Raw genomic sequence first — 14,525 nt, forward strand, 5'->3', positions numbered from 1 at the left:
GCAATTACCTTAGTAAATACTTTGTAGGCAAAGGACAGTAAGCAGATCGGTCTATAATTTTTGAAATACTTGGCGTCTCCTTTCCTATGGATTAGGATTAGGTTAGCATTCTTCCAAGATTCCGGAACGCCCGAGGTCACGAGGCATTTTGTATACAGGTTGGCCAGTTTTTCTAGAACAATCTGCCCACCATCCTTCAACAAATCTGCTGTTACTTGATCTTCCACAGATATCTTCCCCCTTTGCTTAGCTCCCAGGGCTTTTTGTACTGCTTCCGGCGTTACTTGTGGGATTTCAAATTGCTCTAGACTATTTTCTCTTCCATTATCGTCGTGGGTGCCACTGGTACTGTATAAATCTCTATAGAACTCCTCAGCCATTTGAACTATCTCATCCATATTAGTAATCATCTTGCCGTCTTTATCTGTTAACCCATACATGTGATTCTTGCCTATTCCTAGTTTCTCCTTCGCTGCTTTTAGGCTTTCTCTATTCCTGAGAGAATGTACAATTCTATCCATATTATACTTCCTTATGTCAGCTGTCTTACGCTTGTTCATTAACTTGGAAAGTTCTGTCTGCTCTATTCCAGCTGTAGGGTTAGAGACTTTCATACATTGGCGTTTCTCGATGAGATATTTCGCCTCCTGCGATCGCTTCCTGGTATCCTGTCTTCTATTGCACACTCCTAAATAATGCTCATAAGATTATCGTTCATTGCATCAACAGTATGATCCTCTTCCTGAGTTAAAGCCGAATACCTGTTTTGTAGCTTGATCCGGAATTCTTTTCTTTTCCCTCTTACCGCTAACTCATTGATCGGCTTCTTATTTACCAGTTTCTTCAGTTCCCTCCTCAAGTCTAGGATAATTCCATTTCTTACCGTCCTATAATCACTGCAGCGCACCTTGCCGAGCACGTCCACATCTTGTACAATGCCAGGGTTAGTGCAGAGTACAAAGTCCATTTCATTTCTAGTCTCGCCATTCGGGCCCCTCCACGTCCACTTTCGGCTATCCCGCTTCCGGAAGAAGGTATTCATTATCCACATATTATTTTGTTCTGCAAACTCTACTAATAACTCTCCCCTGCTATTCCTAGGACCGATGCCATATTCCCCCACTGACTTGTCTCCAGCCTGTTTCTTGCCTACCGTGGCATTGAAGTCGCCCATCAGTATAGTGTATTTTATTTTGACTTTACCCATCTCCGATTCCACGTCTTCATAGAAGCTTTCGACTTCCTGGCCTTCACTACTGGATGTAGGGGCGTAGACCTGTACGACCTTCAATTTGTACCTCTCATTAAGTTTCACAAGATCTGCTACCCTCTCGCTAATGCTACAGAATTCCTGTATGTTACCAGCTATATTCTTATTAATCAGGAATCCGACTCCTAGTTCTCGTCTCCCCGCTAAGCACCGGTAGCACAGGACGTGCCCGCTTTTTAGCACTGTATATGCTTCTTTTGTCCTCCTAACTTGACTGAGCCCTATTGTATCCCATTTACTGCACTCTAATTCCTCCACTAGCACTGCTAGACTCGCCTCACTAGATAACGCTCTAGCGCTAAACGTTGCCAGGTTCAGATTCCAATGGTGGCCTGTTCGAACGCAGGTATTCTTAGCACCCTCTGCTTTGTCAAGGACTGACCACCGCCGTTCTCAGTTGCTTCGCAGCCGCTGGGGATTGAGCGACGGGGATTAATTGTTGTTTTCATATCTGAGGTCCTTGTTGACAGTTTCATAGTGAGCCATGAATACGATGCACGTGGGAGGTAAAGAAGCATCTTTAAAGAATGCTGCAGAAACTTGCAAAAAGCAAGTCAAAAGCAAGTTTCTATAGCATCTCACAACACCGAGATTTGCCTACAACTGTTGTAGCATTTCCTCGCAACGTGCAGCACTGTTTTTTACAGACATAGTTTTAATCACTGTCACAAGCTTTGGAAACAAAAGCGCACAAGTGCTAAACAAGCACATATGATGCCCTACCCCTACTTTACAGTCGCTTTTACCTACACCAACACATGTAGATGGATTATGTCATACGCTTGGTATCTTATGATCATGTTCCAAAGCATGAATCTCATAACTGCAATTTCTACAAGAATGTGATAACTACCGATTACTTGGGGACAGCGCGAAAATAAGGCAGAAGACTAGACAACACGAGCGCAGGCTACGGCTGTTGTTTAAATGCGCACACATACAAACATAACTATTAGGCCTATTTGTCCTGTTTAGATGCAGCTGCAGGACAGCACGATGTTGTAAACAACCAAGAAACAGTTTAACTGCTCCATGTGCCTCTTGCAACACTTCGCGTCAAGATCTGCTCTGATTCATCTTTTTGAACCCAAATTGCTTGTCGTGACAAATAAAAGTTCTAGCTCTCCCAAATGTTTTTTTGAGGCTGTGGCTGACTTTGGGAATGTGGTCTAACAGTGGCAACCCCAGTGTAGACCAATGTTAGACCTGAGTCTAGAAGCTCTCCTCCACTTGGCGATGCCTAGACTTGTTTAGGGCGCTATTTCGTGCTCCTGTGACAGAGCTTCACTGCCAAAGAGTGCGCTGATGCGAAAGGCAGAATTCCCTCCTTCAAATATGTGGCATAGATCAAATGCTCATGACACTGACCAAAGGAAACAATGAGCTCCAAAAATGTAAGATCACTGTCTAGCGGTAGTTTTCCAGTAGAACACGTTGCGGGGTTATTTGGTTCAGAGCTTTCAGAAGATGAAGCGCCAACAGAGACAGCACACTAAGAAAGAAAAATACAGGAAAAGGCGCTACTTGTAACTGATTGCTGAGGTCAAAGGCGGCTGAATATGTAGCCGTGGGGAGAGGGGGAAGAAAAAAAAAGAAGTACTGATAATGTGAATGCGCACTCGCGAGAAAACAGAAGATGCATACGAAGGGAATCACAAATTTAACCAAAATCTAAAGCTCATCTAAAAACATGCATTCATTTGTGTAAATATTCAGACACGGGATGCTGACACAGGCGTCCCCTCTATTCTACAGTTCATGCGCCACGGTGCCTTTGCTTTTAAACACGATTGTTGTATTCCCACAGGACTTGCAATGAAGTGGCAAGCTTGAGCCATAACCATTTTTCAGCGAAAGCTTGCGCTCCCACAGGCGTTTATTAATACATGGGCCATTTGTCCGATATACTCTTACCCACACTTCAGTGGTATATGGTATACGACTACTCTTTCATACTTCGCAAAAGTGTTTGCATGTTTAATAGAACGCTGTATTTTCTTAGATTCATCAGATCCAATCAGGCGGCACAAAGCAGCAAGACTTCGAGCCACGGAAAAAAACCACAGGAATTTTGTATTTCATGGCGATGTCTTTAAAATTATACGCCACTTTGTGAAAATAGGGTATCACCACTGGATACGGCAAAAATTCCTTACGGGCACGGGGTCGGTATACCGATCCCGCGCCCGCTATGAATTGTTGCTGTATGAGTCTACATACTCAAAGACTGTTAAACGTGCGATTGCCACTATGTGCCTTGAATCCAACCTAAAGAAATCATGTTGTCGTAAGGCACATAAAAGCTTCGACGAAGAGATTTTGAAGTTGGGGAAGGCTGGCTTTCCTTGTTTGGTTTTGAGTGCAGTTTCGGAGGCATTGTTGAAACAGGTGAAAGCAGAAAGAAAAGGAAGCAGTGAAGAAGGTCAAACATTGGAAAAGAAAGCTAAACCAGTGGTGATACCGTATTCTAATAAAGTGGCGCATAATAGTAAGCACGTGGCCGTGAAATACAAGAGTCCTGTGGTTTTTTTCCCCTGGCCCGAAAACTTGCAACATTGTGCCGCCTGATTGGATCTGATCACTCTAAGAAAGTAGAGCATACCGCAGAAGTGCGGGAAGGAGTATAGCGCACAAACGAGCCGATGTATTAATGAACGCCTACGGGAGCACTAGGTTTTGCTCAAAAATGGTTATGGCTCAAACTTGCCGCTTCATTGCAAGGCACGCGGGAATGAGAATAAGCAAGTTTGTGAAGCAAGGCATCAGGATACAACAATCATGTTTAACAGTAAAGATACTGTGGTGCGTGAACTGTTGGAGGCCAACCAGATGAAGAAAAGAGGGTGCGCCTGTGTCAGCACCCCGTCTCGGAATATTTACGCAAATTAATGCATGTTTTGAAGCGAAAAGCTCCACTATGCTAGTCAACACCGCGCTTCGCCCGAGCCGGCGTATGTTTGAATTGGCTCCGTAAGCGTGTTCGGAGTCGGCGCAGGTGGCCACTCGCGCGCTATGCGTCATCGTTTGATGATGATGATGATGAAAAACTTTATTTATCCCTCTTTAAAGGGAAGGGGGCAGTGGAATAGAGGATGGGGGGAGGAACTACTTCGTTCGCCGCTAGCGCGTGTTTATCGCGGAGGCCGACAATATAACCGCTTGCCAGGGAATACGTGTGCGCATTCAACATGGAAGGAGAAGAGAGTGATAGTACCGATACAGAGAGCTGTGTTTATGGCTGTACAGAAATCGCGAGACAATGTGCCCAATAGTGATGAATAAAGAAGTTTAATAATCCTGCATAACTTACGGTATACATCATTGATAAGCAATTTGCATAACTGCGCAAGGCACACGTATAGCATAACCATAAGCTAACCAAAGCATATCCATAAGTTAAGCCGTAAGCATATCCATAGGCTAAATCATAAAGCATAACCATAAGCTAAACCGTAAGCATAACCATAGGCTAAACCATAAAGCATAACCATAAACTAAACCATAAGCATCACCGAACCTTTTCGCTTCGAGATATCCAGGCTTAACATTATCTAAGCGACGTGCACTAACAACGAAAAAAGGACACTTAAATCACTTACCTGCGTAGCAGTTAATCGTCGATCCCTTCCTATTCTCAGAAGGAAATCCCAAATGCAACAGGTATACCAACTCCGCACACCGCCATTTCCACTCGCCGTCCGCTCTGTACTGTAGTGCCGGAGGAATGCAATCCGTCGTGTAACAGCGATGAAGGGTGGTAAGCAGCGCCACCACTGAAACCTCTTCCGTTTGTGCGTGTGTATTTATGATTCGCCTAGGAATAATGTTCAAACAGCGTTACCTATGGTGGTATTAGACAGTTTTAGTTACACGTACGTAGAGGCTTTGCGTACGTAGAGCTTCTACGTGTCAGCAGTGCGTATGCGTACAACGTAGCGGGCGCGCGCGCGTCTCACGGACGTACGTGAGATTCAATTCTTTGCGTGAGTTTCTTGCGCACGTAGACAGCTTTACGCGGGAGTTTCGCGAGATCGCAAACAAGCGATAGCGGGCCGCGCGCGCGGACGGCTTGCATCGGAACACGGCGACCGGATGGCTGGAGCAGCGCCGCGCCTTCGCTTTTCGAAAAACGATGATTTAGACCTGCTACACGACGTGAGGGAATGTAACCCTTTCGAGGAGAACATGAGGCACACAGTACGGTGGACAGAGATCTCTGTCCGCTTGACGGAGTGGAAAGAAAAAGTGTTCAGCGCCCGCACTGTTCCCGACCGGATGGACCTGCTGCTCGCGCAACATGCTGACCGAGACCGGAGAAACCTCCGCAGGTAAGTCACTTCGTGGTTTCCATTGAGCGCACAACACATAACACAAGATAGAGTGATCAGTACGAACATTTCTTTGGTGCCACCTCCTAGGTCTGGAACCGAGGAGGAGTCCTCCGAACAAGACCAATTACTCGAAGAAACTTTGACAGTCGCGAAAGAGAACGGTTATAAAATAAGCATCATTATGAAGGCACGCACCGCTGGGCTCTGGCCGCCGAAACACATCAACCGTCGGTAGAAGTTCAGCGGCCCATGCGAAAGACGCCGCAGCGGAGGCACACGCAGCAGGGGGCCTCGACGACACAGCAGAATGTAAGCGTCTCGTATCTCGTCTTCCACTTTAAATGGGGAAGCGTTATTTAGCGAGTACTCGGAAAACAAAAATTAGTCAAATCCTACTCTTCACATAACGCGTTACTCACGTGAATGTGTAGGTCTCCATAAATAGGTATGGGAAACCAAAAGCTGTATATCGTGAATAACAATTCCAGCGCCCACCACATAATGTGCCGGGACTCAAACTCCCAGCTTTCTGAGCGCCTTGAAGTGGTGGGCAATTTGAAAAATTGGGGGCAATTTGACAGATGGGCTTAGATTTGAAAAGCGTGGGTCACATAAAATATTTCGGCGAGGCCAACTGGAAAGTCTGGGAGGGTCCCTTGACGTGGGAAAACGACCAAGGAGTTGGAAAGGTGCACGTAACAAAAATTGGCGGGTTGGTCCTTGAACTTCACGTGAATGCCTACGCATTGTCGGACAACGCCTGTGGAGGTTGTCAATTCCTTCCTCTAGTCCTCTGTGCAGCCGATGCAGCTGGGTCTAGTTTTATGGTCTCTTTTGGTACAATTTCAGGCGCTGACGGAAATACAGCGACGCAGCTCTTGTCACAGATTGTGAGCGGATGCAACGACGATGAAGGCATCGAGGAATCGTACCCTCCACCTGAACTCGACATGGACGATGCACCGACTGTGTTCAGCCCCAGTTGTAGCACAGAGTGCAGTCAAGTGCCTTCACCGGCAAGCATCAGCAGCCCACCAACGAATGCACGTCAGGGTGCCGAAGGAAACATGGATCAGCCACAGCCTCCTAGGAATGAGTCCACGCGCAGCCGCGGTAATAATACTTTCTCAATTTAATTGCATTTATCAGCGACTGAAAATTTTTGGCTTTTCATTTCCACCTGTGTGCATGTTGACAACAGCGAATACTAGTAATGACACGAACTGACACAATGTGCCGTTGAAAAGAGAACTGCTATCAAATATATTTTGAATTGGTAATCCAAGGAGGCATGTTTAAGTGTTTTGGCCTCAACCTCAATAATTATACCTTTGGCACATATAGGAACATCTCATATATGTTTCTGCAAAAAACCCTCATGCTCCTGAATAAATTATTACGTTGATGCCTATTATAGTATGCCAATTCGATTCCGCACTCAAGACCACCCGTTATTTGTTCCTTATCATATTCGTGGACGTACTAAGCAGTTTGTGATGTTTGTGTGAGCACGTTAGTCTGTATGAATAAATGTGTCCCAAATTAATTCAGTGCTCTCATCTGTGATGCCATGCCAGTAGGTACGGAAAGGTACATAAAAAAAAGAATGGTATCTTGTGTGTGTATGAGTTACCCCAAAAATTTGTTTGCACAAAATCACTCTTAAAAATGTGTCGTCACATTGGTGTATTTTTACTAAGGGTGCATTTTCCTACACTGCCGTATCTTACAGGAAAAAGAAACCAGGCTGGAGGGCTTGACCAAGCTGACTATGACTTCATAGAAAAAAGGATGAAGCATGATCAGTTTATGAAGCAGAAAGACTTTGTCATCGAATCGAGGTGCATCGCACTGGAAGAACAGCGCCATGCCTGGGAAAAGCAAAAATCTCTTAGGGAAATGGAATTGAAAGAGCAAGAACTGAAACAAAACGCCTTTGAAAAGGCGGAGGAAAGACGCATACGATCAGAAGAGCGTGCTGAGGAAAGGCGTCATAGGGCAGAAGAACGTGCTGAGGAAAGGCGCGAAAGGGCTGAAGAGCGCCGCATGTTTACAGCTCAGCAGCAAAGTTTTACGAGCATCATGGAAAGCATTTTGAACAAAATTAACACACTGGAAAATGTTGCAAGAAACAACAAATAAAAAAACACTGTAGATTTTGGCATTGCAATTGCAATAAGAGTGACAAACTCATCTCAAACTTGCACACATATTGTAACTCAACTTTATTACAGCAGCCACACAAGATAGTGTCGTTGACAGTGAGACTCCACAGAGCAGAAAAAGAAAGCTGACACCAAAGCAACGTTGAAAGCATTGTGCTTCAGAAATGTGTGCAGTTAGGCACTAAACATATAAAAAACATTGACAGCTATTATGAACAATCACTTCTACAAGGGTAAAGGCAATCTAGAAAGCATAATGCCTTATGTTTGAGACTGAGTACTTCAGTGATGTGGCCTCAGGTACTCATGTAGACTAGGTGGATGTAGTTCAATGTACTGAGACACCTGGCTGCCGTACAAACACGTGTGACAGTTAGTCAGAATAGTGGCTGCTTTGTACATGTGAGCGACTTCTTGTCGCGGCAATTCCTGATTCTTTTTAAAATCCAGAAACGCAAATTCACTGACCCCCTTCCCAAATCCCCATTCAACAGCCTGGCGAACACGACTCGTGCTACTGCTGAATGCCAACTGCGTTGTCGTCAGCGAAGAGCCGCTATAGGGCTTCATTAAGAGTGGCTTCAGTGGGTACGCAGGATCGCCGTATATGACGAACTGGTGGGGCCCCACCAACTTTTCCAGTTTCGCATAGAGGCCACTGCTCTGGAGTATCTCTGCAACAACAACAACAACAGAAAAGGAATTCAATGGACTAACAAAATGAGACTACATCGGTCATGTTAAAATTAGTACTTGAAGTAAACATTTGCCTGACCGACTATTCCTCAAGGGGTCAAGAAAGCTATGTAAACATATGTGTAAACATATGCGGAAAACTATTTCAAACATATCAAAGTGAAAAGGGAGGAGAACAAGGCTCAGGTTGGCACAAAAGCAATTTTTGCCCGTACTTACCTTCCTGAACATGATATATTTATGAAAGAGGCAAGCCATTCCAGGTACCTGACTGTCTCTTAAAAATATCAATGCAAAGTTCTTTCACACAAGACACAGGGCAACCTACCTGCATCATGCCGCCTTCCAGGATAGGGGCCGTCAAGTTGGCACACAATGCCATTCGGGCACATCACCGACTGGTACTTGAGCATGTGCATCCGCTTATGGCCAGAAAAATAGTCGCGTTGGTTCCTTTTGGGTCGGCATATGGGGCGTGCAGTGCCGTCGATAAATGCCCAGCAGTTTGTCAGCGCTGCACCACGGTTCCGGATGCCCTGCAAGACAAAATTAAGTGTGATCAAAGCTCAGGCTGTAGTTAAGCGTAAAATGGTATATGTTCTTTTAATAACCTTTCTTACATAGTAGCCTTTCTTACAACCCTCTGTCGAAGATTATATCGCCCATAATGTATATGTACTTAAGTGAAATCTTTTAGCTTGAAATACACAACCTGCACTGATCACGTGTAACGTAGTTTACATGGCTATTTTATGCGAACCTTGCTGAGGTGATGTGCCGTTCGACCTAAACTGAAGAGACTAAGATTTCTGTGTCAAAATAATTTTTCGAACAATATGTTGATTGCATGTGACAGATATAACTGCTTTATAGATGTCTTATGTGCGAATATGAGTAGTTCCAGTAATCGCAATGCTCCCGCTTGTTATGGCTATCGTCTTCTCTATTTTATATCGGCACATGTCGACGGCTTGTGAATTTCTAACTTTCTTATTCCCATTTACCGCTGCAACTTTAGTCCTCAATAAAAAAGAAAAGCTGAAATAACAGTGAAAACAAGGCACAGTTCCATACAGGGACAAACAATATGACGTTGTGTAAACAGACAGCAAAAACATCTGTTCTTGTTTCTGTTCAGTACCAGCACGAGGCTGGAAAAAAAAATAAACAGTCAACTTACATTTGCAAACTCTCCAAGGGTGGCAGGACACAGCCAGTCATAGTCGTTGCAGTCTTCAAGCAGATAATGAAACTCGCTTACGATGTAGAAAATAACTTCTGACTCCACACTCGACATCACAGATGAATGCCTGCCGAATATAGTTTCGAGATCGCACCACCTGTTTGGGTAAGCAAGGCGTCGAAGCGTAATACACAACGCCTCCCGACCGGGCACAGTCACATTTTGAGCACTCTTCACGGTCTCCGGCAGTTTAAGAGCACGAAACAATTTATTGAGATCCTCTTTCTCAAATCTAAATTGCTGCCTGAACAGTGAGTGCTCTATGTTGTCGATGTCGAGCAGCCCGCGCTGCGACCGATAGCAAAGCAACTCCGACGTTCTCTCGTGCCTGAAGTGGTACTCCAAGTCGTCCGACGAACCATTCAGAAGCTTTCGCTGCGTTTTTGTCATCAACAGGTCATCTATTTCATTCCAGGACAACGTTGACAGCAGTTAACGCTTGCACAACACACTTCCAGGCATTGTGAAAGAATGACCGGCACGCATCAATGCACAACACCATGATAACACTGGCTTGGCTGAAATACTCATCTTGTATTGAATTGGCTGCCGCAGTGTTCATATTTCCCGATAGATGGAGCTACGTGGTCCCTCTTGTCGCGCGTCGCGTACGTGTAGCTAAAAGCGTTTCAGAGAGCCTGCACTTAAAGTACGTAGGCTTTTCACGTTTGCGTACGTGAAGTCTCTACGTACGTGTAACTAAAACAGTCTAATATACCCGCTTGCCAGAGAATACGTGTGCGCATTCAACATGGAAGGAGAAGAGAGTGATAGTACCGATACAGAGAGCTGTGTTTATGGCTGTACAGAAATCGCGAGACAATGTGCCCAATAGTGATGAATAAAGAAGTTTAATAATCCTGCATAACTTACGGTATACATCATTGATAAGCAATTTGCATAACTGCGCAAGGCACACGTATAGCATAACCATAAGCTAACCAAAGCATATCCATAAGTTAAGCCGTAAGCATATCCATAGGCTAAATCATAAAGCATAACCATAAGCTAAACCGTAAGCATAACCATAGGCTAAATCATAAAGCATAACCATAAACTAAACCATAAGCATCACCGAACCTTTTCGCTTCGAGATATCCAGGCTTAACATTATCTAAGCGACGTGCACTAACAACGAAAAAAGGACACTTAAATCACTTACCTGCGTAGCAGTTCATCGTCGATCCCTTCCTATTCTCAGAAGGAAATCCCAAATGCAACAGGTATACCAACTCCGCACACCGCCATTTCCACTCGCCGTCCGCTCTGTACTGTAGTGCCGGAGGAATGCAATCCGTCGTGTAACAGCGATGAAGGGTGGTAAGCAGCGCCACCACTGAAACCTCTTCCGTTTGTGCGTGTGTATTTATGATTCGCCTAGGAATAATGTTCAAACAGCGTTACCTATGGTGGTATTATGTAACTGCTGGTGAGCGTGAGCCGTGTCTTTTCCTCATATTATTTGCGTGTTTTTCCGCTCTTAACATCTTAAGTTGCCCTCCACATCAAATTACGGACGGCTCTCCATATTTCAAAAAGAGAGCTCACGTCTGTTCTTTTTTTACGTAGAATGTCGCTGTTTTCCGTGAAACTGAACGGTCTACGTAATTTTTACGGCATGTTTGACCGTAGAATTGCGGAATTTTTTTACAATGTGGTCTGTTTGCTCGCGGAACGAATGCCGGAAAAAACGGCAGTTGCCTTTAACTTTTCTTTTTCGAGGATCTCCCGCGATGCCGGAAGATCCTCGGAACCACGTACCACGAATTTGGGTTAAGTAAGGTTAAAAATAAAATCATGCCTAGCAGCGGTTGTCATGAAACCCAGCAGTAACCGTTCGAGGCATAGGCAATATGAATGTCACCGGTTACTTCGTCTCGTTTTTCTCTAATTGTACAGCAGTTTTCGCGAAAACTTAGTAACTGGAAACAAGGGTTTCAAGGCAGTCAGGCAGGCAATGAGCTTTATTTAGGTCCTGAGGAGCGACTCCGAAACAGCCTTACGAGGGAGGAGGCGCTGCGGACCGCTCCCATGTCGCGACGGGCAGGCAGGCCGTGCCCGACCGCGGCGCCGCGGGCCCTCTGTACGACCCGTAGCTGCCCAACAAGGTTGGAGCTCTTGAGCTACTCCTCCCACTCTTCTTCCATGGTGAGATGATTGTGCTTTCGTGACGAGGAACACCGCCAGAGCATGTGTTCTAAAGTGCAGAATGTATTTCCGCAATCCGGACAATCGGGCTCGAACGAGTACGCGTAGCTGCTGGCCCTGGCTAGGCTGGGATAGGACCCGGTCTGCAGCAGGCGTACGGTGGAAGACTGAGGCCTGGAGAACTTGGCGTCGGGCGGGGGATAGAACCTCCTGCAGAGCTGATAGTGCTTTGTAATCTCAGCATTGCCATTTGTTGGGCGTGTTGGTAAATTGAAAGCATATTTAACGCCAGCAAACAGGGACAGAAGGGAGACGACACCACAATGCGCTAACTTCAACAACTTGATTTTCAGGAAGTACACCTATATAACTCGTGCACAGTGGCGCCACATTAACCAAATTTTAACAATAAAAAAAGCCGTCTCCTTATCTAACAAGTCGACCGAAGGGGCACTAACACACGCATCACTATTCCGCCAGATAGCCTGAGCCTCAATAATCTCTCGTACACCTTTATCTTTGTGCTTCGTAAGAACCCGGCAGGATCCATACACCAGCGCACAGCCGCATTCCTGACAGTGAGTTGACACATGACCGTATTGCTTATTTGTCACGTTTAGGCCATGTTCCCGTAATCGGTCATTAAGACATCTCCCTATCTGTCCGATGTATTTTTTCCCACAGGACAGCGGAAGTTCATATACAACAGCTTCTACGCAACCCACTGGTGCTTTTCGATGATTCGTAGAGCATCCGGCAGCTGGCTTACGGTACGGGTCTGTTAATCGACATATTTCTTAGCATACTTCAATCTCATTGAACGTGTGGAGAGAGTCTTTGTGGTGCCCTGCGTCTGCGACCTCGCCCGCGAGCGGTGTTTCCCCGCGAGATGAGTAAGTTCAAGGACACGGGCGGGGGCCAGCTCGTTGGCGTTGGGAATGACAGGGGAGACCGAAGGCCCCACTTGGACCGGGAACCAAGTGATGACGAAGGGGGGGAGGGGGGGCGACGCGCCTGCCACAAAACAGGCTGGCCGCCTCCCTCGAGACTGAACCCGTAGCGAAGGCCCTGACCGGCAACCGAGAATCCGTGTAGACCTGTGGTCTGCTCTCGTTCAGGAGGGCGAGGGACCACCGTGACCTATTCCGCCAGTGCCGTGGATGAACCCTGCGTTGGCGGGGCGTTAAGGAGGTTGCCCCTGTGATCTACCACGGCCGCTATGAACCGGTCGGACGAACCGTATTGGGCGGCGTCGACGAACGCGACCGACCGTGAATCGCTGGGGACGGATCCGAAAAGTGCAGCCGCCATGGCGCGGCGTCTGCCTACATTGTATTGCGGGTGCACGTTGCGCGGGAACGGCGACACCGTGACGGCCTACCGCGTCCCCGCGTCGATCGCGCACCGCATTTCACTGACGGCAGTTGGGTACCATTCCAGGGCCTACAGGATCCGCCTCCCCGCAGGCGAGGAAGAGAGCCTGACAACCTGTGCCGTCCACTGTGCCTCGACAACCTCGTCGAGGGTGTTGTGAACTCCCAGCTGCATGAGCTTCTCCTTGCTTACACCCATGGGGATGCCGAGTACCTTTTTAATGCTCTTGCGCATCGGCGCTCCATGCTTTGTCCTTTCCTAGCCGTGCCAACGATGCGCGGCGGCCACGTACGTGATGTGACTTGAGAAATTAAGCGGTCTACTGAGGGGACAGAGCCCAAGCTACAGCCAAACTGCAAGGAAAAGCGAAAATTAACAAATTTAGCAGCTGTTTGTCAGAATATTTGTCGATCAACACCTTTTTGTTTAAAAAGGAAGTATAGAAAACGTTGCCAGAAGTGGACTATAATTCCGTATGTTTGGAATGTTTGGAATGACGCTTCTACAGTTATCAGTCGAGCCGCGTGGCGTAGTCAACTTTCTGCTGTGGTTACGTGGGTGGTTTCGTAACCTTCTGCAGTGGGCGCAGTACATCTAGAATAGCAGCGTACTGCGCTCTACGCGGTTGTAAGGGACTAGAGGCCCCGCATCGTTACGCAACTTCCCGAATAACAATACCAGTCGGTTTCGGCACCTAACTTGGTAGAACAGCAAAGTAGGGATCCAAAAGTGCTGTGATTGTGCCACAAATATGCATTTCTATATCATTCTTCCAGAGCTAATACCAAAAACGCTACTGTAAATCTTAATTTTACACTTTCGCTTGTTTACTTCTTCTTAGCAGTGGTGACTTGTTCAGACCCGTACCCTGAAAAGTTATCCTGGGTACGGGCCTGCACCAGCCACAGCTGGTCATCCGAGCAAGTGGCCCGAAGAGTGGACTCCGGCGAGGAAAAGGAGTTGTTGGGAAAAGGTTCTAATGCCATTGGCTGAGGGCAGCTCCACAGACAGTGTAAAAAATCTGCCCGGGGCTCTCGGCAGGTGGTACATTGTGGATTATGGAGACCCGGGTAAAAGAAATGTGCTGGATAGGGGGAAATAAATGCTTTGGTCTCGAGATGACGCTAGATTCAACTCTAATGGAGGTAAGGGAATGGCGAGGGGGAGGTAAATGTCGTCTACCTTTCGAGTAATACGTGTTAATCTGGTGCTAGGTGTAATTACCCTCTCCTGATTTTTCCATGGGGTTGGGTGAGTGGTCGTCCACGGTCTGGAGGGAAAGACCTCGGACTTGCACA

General features: G+C 46.5%; 1 protein-coding gene across 1 annotated transcript; it reads right to left on the reverse strand.

Moving 5' to 3' along the window:
• Positions 1–8,048: 8,048 nt before the first annotated feature.
• On the reverse strand, positions 8,049–13,461 carry LOC142570644 (uncharacterized). The gene is made up of 4 exons (XM_075679005.1): positions 13,342–13,461; positions 9,643–10,080; positions 8,791–8,998; positions 8,049–8,440 (listed from the first exon to the last, which is right to left on the reverse strand). The coding sequence occupies exons 1-4, from the start codon at positions 13,459–13,461 to the stop codon at positions 8,049–8,051; spliced, it is 1,158 nt and encodes a 385-aa protein (XP_075535120.1).
• Positions 13,462–14,525: the final 1,064 nt, after the last annotated feature.

The sequence above is a fragment of the Dermacentor variabilis genome, chromosome 2 (assembly GCF_050947875.1).
Source record: "Dermacentor variabilis isolate Ectoservices chromosome 2, ASM5094787v1, whole genome shotgun sequence".
Lineage (NCBI taxonomy): Eukaryota > Metazoa > Arthropoda > Arachnida > Ixodida > Ixodidae > Dermacentor > Dermacentor variabilis.

Coding starts and splice junctions, on each gene's coding strand:
- LOC142570644 (XM_075679005.1), bottom strand. CDS start 13,461: ATGCGCAAGAGCATTAAAAAGGTACTCGGCATCCCCATGGGTGTAAGC. Junction 10,081..13,341: donor AGGCACAGTGGACGGCACAG/GTTGTCAGGCTC, acceptor ACAAAAACGCAG/CGAAAGCTTCTGAATGGTTC. Junction 8,441..8,790: donor TGGAAGGCGGCATGATGCAG/GTAGGTTGCCCT, acceptor TTGTTGTTGCAG/AGATACTCCAGAGCAGTGGC.